This window comes from Salvelinus fontinalis, chromosome 3 (genome assembly GCF_029448725.1).
Source record: "Salvelinus fontinalis isolate EN_2023a chromosome 3, ASM2944872v1, whole genome shotgun sequence".
NCBI lineage: Eukaryota > Metazoa > Chordata > Actinopteri > Salmoniformes > Salmonidae > Salvelinus > Salvelinus fontinalis.
Window position 1 is genome coordinate 66,735,065 of NC_074667.1, and position 20,230 is coordinate 66,755,294.

The 20,230-nt window shown below is 44.0% G+C and overlaps 1 protein-coding gene across 1 annotated transcript in view; it reads left to right on the forward strand.

The window, feature by feature from the left end:
- The first annotated feature begins 13,629 nt into the window (after positions 1–13,629).
- Positions 13,630–20,230, forward strand: part of acad9 (acyl-CoA dehydrogenase family, member 9) — a 47,968-nt gene continuing 41,367 nt past the window's right edge. Inside the window, exons 1-7 of the mRNA XM_055917830.1 lie at positions 13,630–14,088; positions 14,387–14,480; positions 14,776–14,877; positions 15,221–15,327; positions 15,429–15,529; positions 16,777–16,855; positions 16,966–17,140. Of these exons, the coding sequence (XP_055773805.1) occupies positions 13,918–14,088; positions 14,387–14,480; positions 14,776–14,877; positions 15,221–15,327; positions 15,429–15,529; positions 16,777–16,855; positions 16,966–17,140 (829 nt within the window). The 5' untranslated portion in view covers positions 13,630–13,917. The remainder of the gene's footprint in view (positions 14,089–14,386; positions 14,481–14,775; positions 14,878–15,220; positions 15,328–15,428; positions 15,530–16,776; positions 16,856–16,965; positions 17,141–20,230) is intronic.

Genomic DNA, 20,230 nt, shown 5'->3' on the forward strand with positions numbered 1-20,230 from the left:
ACCCTGATAACATGACCTTTAACCCGTTAGATATTAATGAAGCCAACGATGCCAACTCTGATAACATGACCTTTAACCCGTTAGATATTAATGAAGCCAAGGATATCTACTCTGATAACATGACCTTTAACCCGTTAGATATTAATGAAGCCAACGATATCAACTCTGATAACATGACCTTTAACCCATTAGATATTAATGAAGCCAAGGATATCTACTCTGATAACATGACCTTTAACCCGTTAGATATTAATGAAGCCAACGATATCAACTCTGATAACATGACCTTTAACCCGTTAGATATTAATGAAGCCAACGATATCAACTCTGATAACATGACCTTTAACCCGTTAGATATTAATGAAGCCAGGGATACCAACCCTGATAACATGACCTTTAACCCGTTAGATATTAATGAAGCCAACGATGCCAACTCTGATAACATGACCTTTAACCCGTTAGATATTAATGAAGCCAAGGATGCCAACTCTGATAACATGACCTTTAACCCGTTAGATATTAATGAAGCCAACGATATCAACTCTGATAACATGACCTTTAACCCATTAGATATTAATGAAGCCAAGGATATCTACTCTGATAACATGACCTTTAACCCGTTAGATATTAATGAAGCCAACGATATCAACTCTGATAACATGACCTTTAACCCGTTAGATATTAATGAAGCCAACGATATCAACTCTGACAACATGACCTTTAACCCGTTAGATATTAATGAAGCCAGGGATGTCAACTCTGACAACATGACCTTTAACCCGTTAGATATTAATGAAGCCAACGATATCAACTCTGATAACATGACCTTTAACCCGTTAGATATTAATGAAGCCAACGATATCAACTCTGATAACATGACCTTTAACCCGTTAGATATTAATGAAGCCAACGATATCAACTCTGATAACATGACCTTTAACCCGTTAGATATTAATGAAGCCAACGATATCAACTCTGATAACATGACCTTTAACCCGTTAGATATTAATGAAGCCAACGATATCAACTCTGATAACATGACCTTTAACCCGTTAGATATTAATGAAGCCAACGATATCAACTCTGATAACATGACCTTTAACCCGTTAGATATTAATGAAGCCAACGATATCAACTCTGATAACATGACCTTTAACCCGTTAGATATTAATGAAGCCAGGGATACCAACCCTGATAACATGACCTTTAACCCGTTAGATATTAATGAAGCCAGGGATACCAACCCTGATAACATGACCTTTAACCCGTTAGATATTAATGAAGCCAACGATATCAACTCTGATAACATGACCTTTAACCCGTTAGATATTAATGAAGCCAACGATATCAACTCTGATAACATGACCTTTAACCCATTAGATATTAATGAAGCCAGGGATACCAACCCTGATAACATGACCTTTAACCCGTTAGATATTAATGAAGCCAAGGATACCAACCCTGATAACATGACCTTTAACCCGTTAGATATTAATGAAGCCAACGATACCAACCCTGATAACACGACCTTTAACCCGTTAGATATTAATGAAGCCAACGATATCAACCCTGATAACATGACCTTTAACCCGTTAGATATTAATGAAGCCAACGATGCCAACTCTGATAACATGACCTTTAACCCGTTAGATATTAATGAAGCCAACGATATCAACTCTGATAACATGACCTTTAACCCGTTAGATATTAATGAAGCCAGGGATACCAACCCTGATAACATGACCTTTAACCCGTTAGATATTAATGAAGCCAACGATGCCAACTCTGATAACATGACCTTTAACCCGTTAGATATTAATGAAGCCAAGGATACCAACCCTGATAACATGACCTTTAACCCGTTAGATATTAATGAAGCCAGGGATACCAACCCTGATAACATGACCTTTAACCCGTTAGATATTAATGAAGCCAACGATGCCAACTCTGATAACATGACCTTTAACCCGTTAGATATTAATGAAGCCAAGGATGCCAACTCTGATAACATGACCTTTAACCCGTTAGATATTAATGAAGCCAACGATATCAACTCTGATAACATGACCTTTAACCCATTAGATATTAATGAAGCCAAGGATATCTACTCTGATAACATGACCTTTAACCCGTTAGATATTAATGAAGCCAACGATATCAACTCTGATAACATGACCTTTAACCCGTTAGATATTAATGAAGCCAACGATATCAACTCTGATAACATGACCTTTAACCCGTTAGATATTAATGAAGCCAACGATATCAACTCTGATAACATGACCTTTAACCCGTTAGATATTAATGAAGCCAACGATATCAACTCTGATAACATGACCTTTAACCCGTTAGATATTAATGAAGCCAGGGATACCAACCCTGATAACATGACCTTTAACCCGTTAGATATTAATGAAGCCAACGATATCAACTCTGATAACATGACCTTTAACCCGTTAGATATTAATGAAGCCAGGGATACCAACCCTGATAACATGACCTTTAACCCGTTAGATATTAATGAAGCCAACGATATCAACTCTGATAACATGACCTTTAACCCGTTAGATATTAATGAAGCCAACGATATCAACTCTGATAACATGACCTTTAACCCGTTAGATATTAATGAAGCCAACGATATCAACTCTGATAACATGCTTTAACCCGTTAGATATTAATGAAGCCAACGATATCAACTCTGATAACATGACCTTTAACCCGTTAGATATTAATGAAGCCAACGATATCAACTCTGATAACATGACCTTTAACCCGTTAGATATTAATGAAGCCAACGATATCAACTCTGATAACATGACCTTTAACCCGTTAGATATTAATGAAGCCAAGGATACCAACCCTGATAACATGACCTTTAACCCGTTAGATATTAATGAAGCCAGGGATACCAACCCTGATAACATGACCTTTAACCCGTTAGATATTAATGAAGCCAGGGATACCAACCCTGATAACATGACCTTTAACCCGTTAGATATTAATGAAGCCAACGATGCCAACTCTGATAACATGACCTTTAACCCGTTAGATATTAATGAAGCCAACGATATCAACTCTGATAACATGACCTTTAACCCGTTAGATATTAATGAAGCCAAGGATATCAACTCTGATAACATGCTTTAACATGTCTCGTTATAATGCTGTTCACCACAGTAGAACTTGATGATTGGGAGGAGGGGCCATTTTTGTTCATAAACGTTTTCAATTCTTTGTAAGAGACAGGACCTCACACTGACATCTAACACTGATGTTGAATCTTTTCAGAGGAAGTCCTTCCTGTTCATTTCTTGGTGGTAAAAAGTGTTAATCTATCGGTCACACAATTCTGACATTGATAGTTTCATTGATATCCTTGCATCAACCTTGGATTTGATTAATAATGAAGATAAAATGTTCTTACTCTCAGGTGATTACAACATAATGGTAAATGTATTTAAATGTGAGAACCACAGACTGACATGACTTTCTGAATAGTTCATTCTCCAGATATCCCTGTCCCCTCATCTATACGCCCACAGACTGACCAGTTCATACTCTTTCCATTGAATAATGTGGCTGATAAAGGTATTCTTTATGCCGACATTTGTGACCACTTTCCAATTTTCCACTTCTCTTTGGCAGCTAGAAATGAACAGATGGGAATGATTAGTAGCATTTAAATGTAGACTATTGAACTAAAGTAATTAGGAGAGCTTTAAGATGTTGATTGATCATATTTCATGGTCAAATGTTTTATAATCAGGCTGATGTAGAGTCTGCTTACCAGACTTTTCCTCACATCTTTCAACTCTATATTTCACCACTGCTTTTCCTTAGTTAAGCCATGTAAGAGAGCAACAGAAGGGTTCTGGAAACCTTGGTTCACAACCGGTCTCAAAACACCCCCAGAATAATACACACAACTAGTTGAATAAAAGGTTTCTCTCAAATCCCTCTCCCCTGAAGTCTGCAAATAACAAAAGGACCAATTTGCTAAAATTTCTAGACCTGTTTTTGCTTTGTCATCATGGGGTTGAGTTTTTATATTATCCATTTTAGAATAAGGCTGTAATGTAACAATGTAGAATTTTCTTGTTTGATATAGTGGAATTGATCCTAAAAGTGTCAGTATTACTATCCAGTCTCTCTCTCAACAGATGCTGTGAGGTGGATCAGACCAGATGCCATGGTTCCTCTGGTTCCTCTGCTCAGTGGGATGAGGTTCTCTCAGATGCTGTGAGGTGGATCAGACCAGGTGCCACGGCTCCTCTGCTCAGTGGGATGAGGTTCTCTCAACAGATGCTGTGAGGTGGATCAGACCAGGTGCCACGGTTCCTCTGCTCAGTGGGATGAGGTTCTCTCAGATGCTGTGAGGTGGATCAGACCAGGTGCCATGGTTCCTCTGGTTCCTCTGCTCAGTGGGATGAGGTTCTCTCAACAGATGCTGTGAGGTGGATCAGACCAGGTGCCACGGCTCCTCTGGTTCCTCTGCTCAGTGGGATGAGGTTCTCTCAGATGCTATGAGGTGGATCAGACCAGGTGCCATGGTTCCTCTGCTCAGTGGGATGAGGTAGTAGGTTGGATAGTTTTAGGGTCACACCTACACTGGGAGATAACTGTACAACCTACTGTCTTTCTCAATGTGTCAACCACCAAGGATACTATGGTCAATCTCCTCTTATGGTCATTGTAAAAGTTAATATTCTCAACACATTTGCTGTGGTGTTTTTGAGAATGAACAGGAAGAAATCATCAAAGTAAATCAGGAAGTCATTGTCTATCTGCTGAGGCGTTGTGAGGTAGTAGATTGTATTGTTGTGGGGTAGTGATTTTACCCTGATCAGAAGATAACTGTACAATCTATTGCCTTCCCTGACCAGTAGAACTACTCTCAGGCAGCCATGTTTTTCTGTTCTCTGTTAGGACCGTAGCCTCCATTCATATCCACACTAGAACAACCTTTCAGAAGCTCTAGAGTTGTCTGTCTTGGGGTTAGCGTACTTGTCTCGGTGTCAAGGGACCCTGGTTGGAACATGTATAATTGATAAATGTATACAGTTCTGTGGCGTGGTTATCATTCTGTCAAGGCCCTCTCTCAAAACCAACTACCTGCTGGACTAGGGGCTGACTAGCTGAGACTGGACTAGGAGCTGACTAGCTGAGACTGGACTAGGGGCTGGACTAGGAGCTGACTAGCTGAGACTGGACTAGGGGCTGGACTAGGAGCTGACTAGCTGAGGCTGGACTAGGGGCTGTACTAGGAGCTGACTAGCTGAGGCTGGACTAGGGGCTGGACTAGGAGCTGACTAGCTGAGACTGGACTAGGGGCTGTACTAGGAGCTGACTAGCTGAGACTGGACAAGGGGCTGGACTAGGAGCTGACTAGCTGAGGCTATACTGTACTAGGAGCTGACTAGCTGAGGCTGGACTAGGGGCTGTACTAGGAGCTGACTAGCTGAGGCTGGACTAGGGGCTGTACTAGGAGCTGACTAGCTGAGGCTGGACTAGGGGCTGGACTAGGAGCTGACTAGCTGAGGCTGGACTAGGGGCTGTACTAGGAGCTGACTAGCTGAGGCTGGACTAGGGGCTGTACTAGGAGCTGACTAGCTGAGGCTGGACTAGGGGCTGTACTAGGAGCTGACTAGCTGAGGCTGGACTAGGGGCTGTACTAGGAGCTGACTAGCTGAGGCTGGACTAGGAGCTGACTAGCTGAGGCTGGACTAGGGGCTGTACTAGGAGCTGACTAGCTGAGACTGGACTAGGGGCTGGACTAGGAGCTGACTAGCTGAGGCTATACTGTACTAGGAGCTGGACTAGGAGCTGACTAGCTGAGGCTATACTGTACTAGGGGCTGGACTAGGGGCTGGACTAGGAGCTGACTAGCTGAGGCTATACTGTACTAGGGGCTGGACTAGCTGAGGCTGTACTGGACTAGGGGCTGGACTAGGAGCTGACTAGCTGAGGCTATACTGTACTAGGGGCTGGACTAGCTGAGGCTGTACTGGACTAGGGGCTGGACTAGGAGCTGACTAGCTGAGGCTATACTGTACTAGGAGCTGACTAGCTGAGGCTATACTGTACTAGGGGCTGGACTAGGAGCTGACTAGCTGAGGCTATACTGTAGTAGGAGCTGACTAGCTGAGGCTGTACTGGACTAGGGGCTGGACTAGGAGCTGACTAGCTGAGGCTATCCTGTACTAGGAGCTGACTAGCTGAGGCTATACTGTACTAGGAGCTGACTAGCTGAGGCTACTGTACTACCTGCTGGACTAGGAGCTGACTAGCTGAGGCTATACTGTACTAGTGGCTGAATAGCTGAGGCTATACTGTACTACCTGCTGTACTAGGAGCTGACTAGCTGAGGCTGTACTGTACTAGGAGCTGACTAGCTGAGGCTATACTGCACTACCTGCTGTACTAGGAGCTGACTAGCTGAGGCTATACTGTACTAGGGGCTGACTAGCTGAGGCTATACTGTACTAGGAGCTGACTAGCTGAGGCTATACTGTACTAGGAGCTGACTAGCTGAGGCTATACTGTACTAGGAGCTGACTAGCTGAGGCTATACTGTACTAGGAGCTGACTAGCTGAGGCTATACTGTACTAGGAGCTGACTAGCTGAGGCTATACTGTACTAGGAGCTGACTAGCTGAGGCTATACTGTACTAGGAGCTGACTAGCTGAGGCTATACTGTACTAGGAGCTGACTAGCTGAGGCTATACTGTACTAGGAGCTGACTAGCTGAGGCTATACTGCACTACCTGCTGTACTAGCTGAGGGTATACTGCACTAGGAGCTGACTAGCTGAGGCTATACTGTACTAGGAGCTGACTAGCTGAGGCTATACTGTACTAGGAGCTGACTAGCTGAGGCTATACTGTACTAGGAGCTGACTAGCTGAGGGTATACTGTACTAGGAGCTGACTAGCTGAGGCTATACTGTACTAGGAGCTGACTAGCTGAGGCTATACTGTACTAGGAGCTGACTAGCTGAGGCTATACTGTACTAGGAGCTGACTAGCTGAGGCTATACTGTACTAGGAGCTGACTAGCTGAGGCTATACTGTACTAGGAGCTGACTAGCTGAGGCTATACTGTACTAGGAGCTGACTAGCTGAGGGTATACTGTACTACCTGCTGTACTAGCTGAGGGTATACTGTACTAGGAGCTGACTAGCTGAGGGTATACTGTACTAGGAGCTGACTAGCTGAGGCTATACTGTACTAGGAGCTGACTAGCTGAGGCTATACTGTACTAGGAGCTGACTAGCTGAGGCTATACTGTACTAGGAGCTGACTAGCTGAGGCTATACTGTACTAGGAGCTGACTAGCTGAGGCTATACTGTACTAGGAGCTGACTAGCTGAGGCTATACTGTACTAGGAGCTGACTAGCTGAGGCTATACTGTACTAGGAGCTGACTAGCTGAGGGTATACTGTACTACCTGCTGTACTAGCTGAGGCTATACTGTACTAGGAGCTGACTAGCTGAGGGTATACTGTACTACCTGCTGTACTAGCTGAGGGTATACTGTACTAGGAGCTGACTAGCTGAGGGTATACTGTACTACCTGCTGTACTAGCTGAGGCTATACTGTACTAGGAGCTGACTAGCTGAGGCTATACTGTACTAGGAGCTGACTAGCTGAGGCTATACTGTACTAGGAGCTGACTAGCTGAGGCTATACTGTACTAGGAGCTGACTAGCTGAGGCTATACTGTACTAGGAGCTGACTAGCTGAGGCTATACTGTACTAGGAGCTGACTAGCTGAGGCTATACTGTACTAGGAGCTGACTAGCTGAGGCTATACTGTACTAGGAGCTGACTAGCTGAGGCTATACTGTACTAGGAGCTGACTAGCTGAGGCTATACTGTACTAGGAGCTGACTAGCTGAGGCTATACTGTACTAGGAGCTGACTAGCTGAGGGTATACTGTACTAGGAGCTGACTAGCTGAGGCTATACTGTACTAGGAGCTGACTAGCTGAGGGTATACTGCACTACCTGCTGTACTAGCTGAGGGTATACTGTACTACCTGCTGTACTAGCTGAGGGTATACTGTACTAGGAGCTGACTAGCTGAGGGTATACTGTACTAGGAGCTGACTAGCTGAGGCTATACTGTACTAGGAGCTGACTAGCTGAGGCTATACTGTACTAGGAGCTGACTATCTGAGGCTATACTGTACTAGGAGCTGACTAGCTGAGGGTATACAGTACTGTACTAGGAGCTGACTAGCTGAGGCTATACTGTACTAGGAGCTGACTAGCTGAGGGTATACTGTACTACCTGCTGTACTAGCTGAGGCTATACTGTACTAGGAGCTGACTAGCTGAGGCTATACTGTACTAGGAGCTGACTAGCTGAGGCTATACTGTACTAGGAGCTGACTAGCTGAGGCTATACTGTACTACCTGCTGTACTAGCTGAGGCTATACTGTACTAGGGGCTGACTAGCTGATGCTGTACTGGACTAGGGGCTGGACTAGGGGCTGACTAGCTGAGGCTATACTGGACTAGGAGCTGACTAGCTGAGGCTATACTGTACTACCTGCTCCAGAGCACTCAGGACCTCAAAATGGGGTGAAGGTTCATCTTCCAACAGGACAACGACCTTAAGCACACAGCCAAGACAACGCAGGAGTGGCTTCGGGACAAGTCTCTGAATGTCCTTGAGTGGCCCAGCCAGAGCCCGGACTTGAACCCAATCGAACATCTCTGGAGAGACCTGAAAATAGCTGTGCAGCGACGCTCCCCATCCAACCTGACAGAGCTTGAGAGGATCTGCAGAGAAGAATGGGAGAAACTCCCCAAATACAGGTGTGCCAAGCTTGTAGTGTCATACCCAAGAAGACTCAAGGCTGTAATTACTGCCAAAGATGCTTCAACAAAGTACTGAGTAAAGGGGCTGAATACTGATGTAAATGTGATATTTCTGTTTTTATTTTTTAATAAATTAGTGTCTAAACCAGTTTTTGCTTTTTCATTATGGGTTATTGTGTGTAGATTGAGGGGGGGAACTGTTGCTTCAGAAATGTATTTTCTGCATGTTCCATTTTGGTTTAGAGTTACACTACCGTTCAAATGTTTGGAGTCACTTAGAAATGTCCTTGTTTTTGAAAGAAAAGGTGAAAAATGGTCCATTTAAAATAACATCAAATTGATCAGAAATACAGTGTAGACATTGTTAATGTTGTAGATGACTGTTGTAGCTGGAAACGGCTGATTTAAAAAAATATACACTGCTCAAAAAAATAAAGGGAACACTTAAACAACACAATGTAACTCCAAGTCAATCACACTTCTGTGAAATCAAACTGTCCACTTAGGAAGCAACACTGATTGACAATAAATGTCACATGCTGTTGTGCAAATGGAATAGACAACAGGTGGAAATTATAGGCAATTAGCAAGACACCCCCAATAAAGGAGTGGTTCTGCAGGTGGCGACCACAGACCACTTTTCAGTTCCTATGCTTCCTGGCTGATGTTTTGGTCACTTTTGAATGCTGGCGGTGCTTTCACTCTAGTGGTAGCATGAGACGGAGTCTACAACCCACACAAGTGGCTCAGGTAGTGCAGCTCATCCAGGATGGCACAATGCGAGCTGTGGCAAGGAGGTTTGCTGTGTCTGTCAGCGTAGTGTCCAGAGCATGGAGGCACTACCAGGAGACAGGCCAGTACATCAGGAGACGTGGAGGAGGCCGTAGGAGTGCAACAACCCAGCAGCAGGACCGCTACCTCCGCCTTTGTGCAAGGAGGAGCACTGCCAGAGCCCTGCAAAATGACCTCCAGCAGGCCACAAATGTGCATGTGTCTGCTCAAACAGTCAGAAACAGACTCCATGAGGGTGGTATGAGGGCCCGACGTCCACAGGTGGGGGTTGTGCTTACAGCCCAACACCGTGCAGGACGTTTGGCATTTGCCAGAGAACACCAAGATTGGCAAAAATGTGAAATTTATTATCAATCAGTGTTGCTACCTAAGTGGACAGTTTGATTTCACAAGTGTGATTGACTTGGAGTTACATTGTGTTGTTTAAGTGTTCCCTTTATTTTTTTGAGCAGTGTAATTTGTGTATATCTACATAGGCCCATTATCAGCAACCATCACTCCTGTGTTCCAATGGCACGCTTTGTTAGCTAATCCAAGTTTATCATTTTAAAAGGCTAATTGATCATTAGAAAACCCCTTTGCAATTATGTTAGGACAGCTGAAAACTGTTGTGCTAATTAAAGAAGCAATAAAACTGGTCTTCTTTAGACTAGTTGAGTATCTGGAGCATCAGAATTTGTGGGTTTGATTACAGGCTCAAAATGGCCCGAAACAAGGCCTTTCTTCTCAAACTCATCAGTCTGTTCTGAGAAATTGCCAAGAAACTGAAGATCTCGTACAACGCTGTGTACTAGTTTGAGGTGAGGGAGAAAGTGTGGTGGAACAAGTATTGTTAAGTATCTTGCTAGCTGGTTCAAATGATCTGTTAACTAGCCAGAGAAATGTTGAGCAACATTAGCCAACTTAATTGATCAAATAATTGAGTTTATGGTGTGAAAATTGGCTGGCGACTAAAGCCAGACAGCTAACGTTACAACATCAGATGAGCTAACATTAGTAACCTAACCAATTCGCTATAGTATTAACTAGTAACATACGACTCCTTGCCGTTCCTCAAATTACGTGTTAGTTGCTTACTGGACCCTGCACTGTGTGAAATGTTAACTAGTTATATATAGTTAGCTAACGAACAAAATATTATCTGTGAACTAAATGTTTTCCCTCTACAGTATGTGGTTAATTTTCAGAATGAGAGAATTAGGTGAAAATTACGCTTTGCTTGTTAAACAAGTGTAGCTGGAGCTGGGCCTGGTTTAAGCTGGGCCTGGTTTAAACTGGGCCTGGTTTAAGATGGATGCCTCTATAGAAGTGAAAGGAACACCACACACTTCCCCTCTTTCTCACTTCTTCAGTACAGTGGATAAAAGAGGTATGTCAGGTGTCCTCTCTGCTTGACAGAGATCAATTATGCCAACAAAGGGTATCCTGCTCTGCTGCTGGCACATTGTAGAACAGATGTCCACAGGCAGAAAGTGTACAATGTAATAACCTGCAGACAAAATATATTGTTTTTGTTGTGTTGAACTTAACAGTGACACGTGTGTGAAGGGGGATTATTACATTTTTTACTCGGTGAATGTTATTTTTGCACACATGTAGCCTTGATGATCGATGTCTACTATAGTGGCAAGCTTGATGCCCACTATAATAGATCAGTTGATGATCGATGTCTACTATAGTGGCAAGCTGGATGCCCACTATAATAGATCAGTTGATGATCGATGCCCACTATAGTGGAGCAAAAATAGATTGCCTGTATGTTTCAAATCCAAATTGTATTAGTCACATGCGCTGAATACAACAGGTGTAGGTAGACCTTACAGTGAAATGCTTACTTATGAATGAGTTGCCTCTGCCAATAAACAATGTCCTCTCTGGGCAGCTTTAAAATGTTTGTATTCTGTACCCATATGATTAACCCCTATGGTGTAACTGGAATGACGAGATAGACGGTCTTCTATGTTTTAGTTTTATTATTTCACTGCCATACTGTGTTGCATCTTGTCTAGCCATCTTGTCTCAAGATGACCACAATGGAAATAAGTTCCAGACTTTGTGTGCTATCCTCCATGATTTTATTCATGTGGCCTTTACCATGGCCTTTTTTATATTTTTATTTATATATATATTTTATTTGCTTTCATCTCCCTTATCTCACCTCACTTGCTCACATTGTATATAGACTTATTTTTCACTGTATTATTGACTGTATGTTTGTTTTACTCCATGTGTAACTCTGTGTTGTTGTATGTATCGAACTGCTTTGCTTTATCTTGGCCAGGTCGCAATTGTAAATGAGAACGTGTTCTCAATTTGCCTACCTGGTTAAATAAAGGTTAAATAAAATAAATAAATAAAAATGTGCATGTATGGCTTTTTCAAGTTTTATGTGTGCTTGTTTTTTTAAATGGTTGAATTAATAAACTAAACTACGAGCCCCTAACCAACAATGCAGTTTCAAAAAAATACAGATAAGAGATAAAAGTAACAAGTTATTAAAGAGCAGCAGTAAAATAACAATAGCGAGACTACAGTTGAAGTCAGAAGTTTACATACACTTAGGTTGGAGTCATTAAAACTCGTTTTTCAACCACTCCACAAATTTCTTGTTAACAAACTATAGTTTTGGCAAGTCGGTTAGGAGATCTACTTTGTGCATGACACAAGTAATTTTTCCAGCAATTGTTTACAGACACCAGATACTGATTGGTTTTCTGATCCACGCCCCTACATTTTTTTTTTAAGGTATCTTTGAGCAACAGATGTGTAGCTGTATTCCTAGTCATTTGAAATTCATAGATTATGGGCTGATGAATTGATTTCAATTGACCGATTTCCTTAATCAAATCAAAGTTTATTTGTCACGTGCACCAAATACAACAGGTGTGTAGACCTTACAGTGAAATGCTTACTTACAGGCTCTAACCAATAGTGCGAAAAAAGGTGTGTGTGTGTGTAGATAAGTAAATAAATAAAATAGTAAAAATACATTTGAAAATAACAGTAGCAAGGCTATATACAGACACCGGTTAGTCAGGCTTATTGCGGTAGTATGTACATGTAGGTATGGTTAAAGTGACTATGCATATATGATGAACAGAGTGTGGCAGTAGCGTAAAAAGTGGGGTTGGCGGGAGGTGGGACACAATGCAGATAGCCCGGTTAGCCAATGTGCGGGAGCACTGGTTGGTCGGCCCAATTGAGGTAGGAATGTATAGTTAAAGTGTATACAGGAATGTATAGTTAAAGTGACTATGTGTAACGGATGTGAAATGGCTAGCTAGTTAGCGGCTACGCGCTAGTAGCATTTCAATCAGTTACGTCACTTGCTCTGAGACTTAAGTAGGGTTGCCCCTTGCTCTGCAAGGGCCGCGGCCTTTGTGGAGCGATGGGTAACGACCGTGCTTCGTGGGCGACCGTTGATGTGTGCAGAGGGTCCCTGGTTCGCGCCCGTGTCGGGGCGAGGGGACGCCGTAAAGTTATACTGTTACATTGGTGCCGTGACCCGGATCACTGGTTGCTGCGGAAAAAGGAGGTTGAAAGGGGGCTAACTAGCTAGCCATTTCACATCCGTTACATATGCATATAAGATAAACAGAGAGTAGCAGCAGCGTAAAAGATGGGTTGTAATGTAAAGTTGTCCGGGTAACCCTAACCTGTTCAGGAGTCTTATGGCTTGGGGGTAAAAACTGTTGAGAAGCCTTTTTGTCCTAGACTTGGCACTCCGGTACCGCTTGCCATGCGGTCGTAGAGAGAACAGTCCATGAATGGGGTGGCTGGAGTCTATAACTCAGCAAACTCTTTTAAATTGTTGCATGTTGTGTTTATATCCATTATACATGTGCGGTATACAGAAATGTGTCCATAGTTTTTTTTAGCTTGCCCTGAGAATTTCCATGTATATTTTGTTCCTGAATAAACAGTCCCCTCCAGTGGTTTAATGAAGAATTGCAGGCAGCTGATTCATTACGAAACGCCCATTTTACGTCATCAGTATGCGACAGAATGAGGTGAAAGGTATCTGTCTACTGTTAGGGCTATTCGGTATCCTTGGCGCGTCCCTACCCTAAATCCTAACCCTGACCTTAACTTCTACCCGTATCCTAACCGTAGCCATAACCCTTACCTAACCTTAACCCTTACCGTAACCGTTTAAAATATCTACTTCAATGGGTGACGTCAGTGTCGGGACGTCCCATGGATCCCGGATAGCTGCGACCATATTTCAACCTGCTTTTAACCCATTTTCGGAAGCAGCAGAAGTCTGGGAGAGGTGAAACATTGACAGGACAATGAATATCAACAGACTTATAGCTTTATCTAAATCTGTTAAATTTGGAAAGATTTTAACATCTAACGCAAGACATGCGACGAAAGAAGTCACCTTACCTCACCGAACCATCAGAACTCATGCTAGGAATCTGGGCTACGCCAAGGACCTGTTTCTTGGCAAAGTAAACAAAGTAAGCGACTAGCTAGCTAGTTATTTACGTATTATGCTTTTTTAGATAATGAATACAATGTTGATTTAGCCGTACTGTCTAAGAAATATGTGATAGCTTGCTCAGTTATTGTCAGTTAGAGCCTCCCATAGCCATCTTTCTGTTGTTATTGTCAGCTGTCACCTCTAGCCAGAGGCAAGCCATTTTCTGCCTTGGAAGACAATGAGGAAATCCTCAAAGCCAGTAGCTAGCTTGTCATAATAACCCAGAAGGATAAATTAACCAAGTATCTGATTGTTATTGTGTGTCTCTCCTCCAGGCAGAGTGCTTCCCCTATCCAGAGATTGGAAATGAAGAGCTGGAGGAGATCAACTCGTTTGTTGCTCCGGTAGAGAAATTCTTCACCGAAGAGGGTGAGACTGAGAGAAGAGACTGCTGTCCTTATACAATACTCAGATTCAAAGTGTGGTTCTATTCTAATAGACCTTCATACTAATACATTGTTAATAGAGACTGTTGTCTTTCAGTGCTGTTTTATTCTAAGAGACCTTGTCTAGTCACCCCAGTCAGTGTTATTGTTTTAGTTTAAAGAATCTGCTAAATTGCATTTTATTCTGAGAGACTTTCTAAGAGACTTTATGTTTCATGGATAAGTATCGTAGTATTCTGAGACTGTGTTGTATTCTGAGACCTGTCCTTGTATTTCAGTGGACTCCAAGCGTATCGACCATGAAGCTAAGATTCCTCCAGAGACTCTGAACGGACTGAAGGAGCTGGGACTGTTCGGTATCCAGGTGCCTGAGGAGTATGGTGAGGAGTTTAATATCACAGGAGTATTGTAAGGTCACAGACTGTACAATAAACATTAGGCCTATCGCTGGTAAGGTCTTCATACTGTATCAGAGACCATCTTGTTACTTCTGGACACACGTTGTAACATGACGCCAGTCAACATAACTTCCTGTCTGCTCTTCCTGTCTCTTCCTGTCTCTTCCTGTCTCTTCCTGTCTCTTCCTGTCTCTTCCTGTCTCTTCCTGTCTTCTCTTCCTGTCTCTTCCTGTCTTCTCTTCCTGTCTCTTCCTGTCTTCTCTTCCTGTCTCTTCCTGTCTTCTCTTCCTGTCTCTTCCTGTCTTCTCTTCCTGTCTCTTCCTAGGTGGCCTGGGTCTGTCCAACACCATGTACGCCCGACTCGGAGAGATCATCTCTCTGGATGGATCCATAGCAGTTACACTGGCTGCCCACCAAGCCATCGGACTCAAGGTAAAGAGTCCTGCAGCGATGGATTCAAGGCTGTTTCTTTTTATCTGTGTTGTATAATGTTACTGCTGTTTGTGAACCTGTGATGTCTTCCTGTGTGTTAGGGGATCCTGATAGCCGGTAGTGAGGAGCAGAAGACTAAATATCTCCCCAAGCTGGCTTCAGGAGAACATGTAGCAGCCTTCTGTCTCACTGAGCCTGGCAGGTACGTACCTACTGCAACACAGCCTCCTGTCCCACTGAGCCTGGCAGGTACGTACCTACTGCAACACAGCCTCCTGTCCCACTGAGCCTGGCAGGTACGTACCTACTGCAACACAGCCTCCTGTCCCACTGGGCCTGGCAGGTACGTACCTACTGCAACACAGCCTCCTGTCCCACTGGGCCTGGCAGGTACGTACCTACTGCAACACAGCCTCCTGTCCCACTGGGCCTGGCAGGTACGTACCTACTGCAACACAGCCTCCTGTCCCACTGAGCCTGGCAAATACGTACCTACTGCAACACAGCCTCCTGTCCCACTGAGCCTGGCAGGTACGTACCTACTGCAACACAGCCTCCTGTCCCACTGAGCCTGGCAGGTACGTACCTACTGCAACACAGCCTCCTGTCCCACTGAGCCTGGCAGGTACGTACTGTCTGTCTCACTGAGCCTGGTAGGTATGTACCTTCTGTCTCACTGAGCCTGGCAGGTACGTACTGTCTGTTTCACTGAGCCTGGTAGGTACGTACTGTCTGTTTCACTGAGCCTGGTAGGTATGTACCTTCTGTCCCACTGAGCCTGGCAGGTACGTACCTACTGCAACACAGCCTTCTGTCTCACTGAGCCTGGCAGGTACGTACTGTCTGTTTCACTGAGCCTGGTAGGTATGTACCTTCTGTCCCACTGAGCCTGGCAGGTACGTACCTACTGCAACACTCCAGTGTTAATTTGCTAAATTGTAATTATTTCGCCTCTATGGCCTATTTATTGCCTTACCTCCCTAATCTTACTACATTTGCACACACTGTATATAGACTTTTCTATTGTGTTATTGACTGTACGTTTGTTTGTGTAACTCTGTGTTTCTGTCGCACTGCTTTGCTTTATCTTGGTCAGGTCGTAGTTGTAAATGAGAACTTGTTCTCAACTGGTCACCTGGTTAAATAAAGGTGTTCTCAACTAGTCTACCTGGTTAAATAAAGGGTTAGGGTTGTAAATGAGAACTTGTTTTCAACTGGCCACCTGGTTAAATAAAGGTGAAATAAAACACACAACCTGCTGAAATCATCCTGAACTCTGGATGACATCATTCTGCTTTTCGACCAGTCACATCATCTGGATCTGTATGCCGTAAAGCTGTTTTTTAGCCACTGAAAAGCTGTCCAGCTTGACAGAAGTGGTTGTGTATTTTAAAGCTTGGTTTTGTCATGTTCTCTGAATCTGTTTCATATGGATCCTGTATGTTTCAGTGGGAGTGATGCTGCGTCCATTCAGACCAAAGCCACCCTATCAGTAGACAGGAAAACATACCTGCTCAACGGGTCAAAGGTGAGCCACATTATCCTGCTACCTGTCAGTCATGTGTTACTGCTGTTGGTACTTAGTGTTTGTGCTATGATGATTCAATCTAAAGGACATTGTGTTTCCATGCTGTCCAGATCTGGATCTCCAACGGCGGGTTTGCAGACCTGCTGACGGTGTTTGCTCGTACGGAGGTGGTAGGAGAGGATGGAGTGAAGAAAGATAAGATCACTGCCTTCATCGTAGAGCGAGCCTTCGGAGGGGTCACCAGCGGAAAACCAGAAGACAAACTAGGCATTAGGGGGTCTAACAGTAAGATCACATCTAGGCATTAGGGGGGTCTAACAGATCACATCTAGGCATTAGGGGGGTCTAACAGATCACATCTAGGCATTAGGGGGTCTAACAGATCACATCTAGGCATTAGGGGGTCTAACAGTAAGATCACATCTAGGCATTAGGGGGGTCTAACAGATCACATCTAGGCATTAGGGGGTCTAACAGATCACATCTAGGCATTAGGGGGTCTAACAGATCACATCTAGGCATTAGGGGGTCTAACAGATCACATCTAGGCATTAGGGGGTCTAACAGATCACATTTAGGCATTAGGGGGTCTAACAGATCACATCTAGGCATTAGGGGGTCTAACAGATCACATCTAGGCATTAGGGGGTCTAACAGATCACATCTAGGCATTAGGGGGTCTAACAGATCACATCTAGGCATTAGGGGGGTCTAACAGATCACATCTAGGCATTAGGGGGTCTAACAGATCACATCTAGGCATTAGGGGGTCTAACAGATCACATCTAGGCATTAGGGGGTCTAACAGATCACATCTAGGCATTAGGGGGGTCTAACAGATCACATCTAGGCATTAGGGGGTCTAACAGATCACATCTAGGCATTAGGGGGGTCTAACAGATCACATCTAGGCATTAGGGGGTCTAACAGATCACATCTAGGCATTAGGGGGTTCTAACAGATCACATCTAGGCATTAGGGGGTTCTAACAGATCACATCTATGCATTAGGGGGTTCTAACAGATCACATCTATGCATTAGGGGGTCTAACAGATCACATCTAGGCATTAGGGGGTCTAACAGATCACATCTAGGCATTAGGGGGTCTAACAGATCACATCTAGGCATTAGGGGGTCTAACAGATCACATCTAGGCATTAGGGGGTCTAACAGATCACATCTAGGCATTAGGGGGTCTAACAGATCACATCTAGGCATTAGGGGGTCTAACAGATCACATCTAGGCATTAGGGGGTCTAACAGATCACATCTAGGCATTAGGGGGTCTAACAGATCACATCTAGGCATTAGGGGGTCTAACAGATCACATCTAGGAATTAGGGGGTCTAACAGATCACATCTAGGCATTAGGGGGTCTAACAGATCACATCTAGGCATTAGGGGGTCTAACAGATCACATCTAGGCATTAGGGGGTCTAACAGATCACATCTAGGCATTAGGGGGTCTAACAGATCACATCTAGGCATTAGGGGGTCTAACAGATCACATCTAGGCATTAGGGGGTCTAACAGATCACATCTAGGCATTAGGGGGTCTAACAGATCACATCTAGGCATTAGGGGGTCTAACAGATCACATCTAGGCATTAGGGGGTCTAACAGATCACATCTAGGCATTAGGGGGTCTAACAGATCACATCTAGGCATTAGGGGGTCTAACAGATCACATCTAGGCATTAGGGGGTCTAACAGATCACATCTAGGCATTAGGGGGTCTAACAGATCACATCTAGGCATTAGGGGGTCTAACAGATCACATCTAGGCATTAGGGGGTCTAACAGATCACATCTAGGCATTAGGGGGTCTAACAGATCACATCTAGGCATTAGGGGGTCTAACAGATCACATCTAGGCATTAGGGGGTCTAACAGATCACATCTAGGCATTAGGGGGTCTAACAGATCACATCTAGGCATTAGGGGGTCTAACAGATCACATCTAGGCATTAGGGGGTCTAACAGATCACATCTAGGCATTAGGGGGTCTAACAGATCACATCTAGGCATTAGGGGGTCTAACAGATCACATCTAGGCATTAGGGGGTCTAACAGATCACATCTAGGCATTAGGGGGTCTAACAGATCACATCTAGGCATTAGGGGGTCTAACAGATCACATCTAGGCATTAGGGGGTCTAACAGATCACATCTAGGCATTAGGGGGTCTAACAGATCACATCTAGGCATTAGGGGGTCTAACAGATCACATCTAGGCATTAGGGGGTCTAACAGATCACATCTAGGCATTAGGGGGTCTAACAGATCACATCTAGGCATTAGGGGGTCTAACAGATCACATCTAGGCATTAGGGGGTCTAACAGATCACATCTAGGCATTAGGGGGTCTAACAGATCACATCTAGGCATTAGGGGGTCTAACAGATCACATCTAGGCATTAGGGGGTCTAACAGATCACATCTAGGCATTAGGGGGTCTAACAGATCACATCTAGGCATTAGGGGGTCTAACAGATCACATCTAGGCATTAGGGGGTCTAACAGATCACATCTAGGCATTAGGGGGTCTAACAGATCACATCTAGGCATTAGGGGGTCTAACAGATCACATCTAGGCATTAGGGGGTCTAACAGATCACATCTAGGCATCAGGGGGGTCTAACAGATCACATCTAGGCATCAGGGGGGTCTAACAGATCACATCTAGGCATCAGGGGGGTCTAACAGATCACATCTAGGCATCAGGGGGGTCTAACAGATCACATCTAGGCATTAGGGGGGTCTAACAGATCACATCTAGGCATTAGGGGGGTCTAACAGATCACATCTAGGCATTAGGGGGGTCTAACAGATCACATCTAGGCATTAGGGGGGTCTAACAGATCACATCTAGGCATTAGGGGGGTCTAACAGATCACATCTAGGCATTAGGGGGGTCTAACAGATCACATCTAGGCATTAGGGGGGTCTAACAGATCACATCTAGGCATTAGGGGGTCTAACAGATCACATCTAGGCATTAGGGGGTCTAACAGATCACATCTAGGCATTAGGGGGTCTAACAGATCACATCTAGGCATTAGGGGGTCTAACAGATCACATCTAGGCATTAGGGGGTCTAACAGATCACATCTAGGCATTAGGGGGTCTAACAGATCACATCTAGGCATTAGGGGGTCTAACAGATCACATCTAGGCATTAGGGGGGTCTAACAGTAAGATCACATCTAGGCATTAGGGGGTCTAACAGATCACATCTAGGCATTAGGGGGTCTAACAGATCACATCTAGGCATTAGGGGGGTCTAACAGATCACATCTAGGCATTAGGGGGTCTAACAGATCACATCTAGGCATTAGGGGGTTCTAACAGATCACATCTATGAATTAGGGGGTC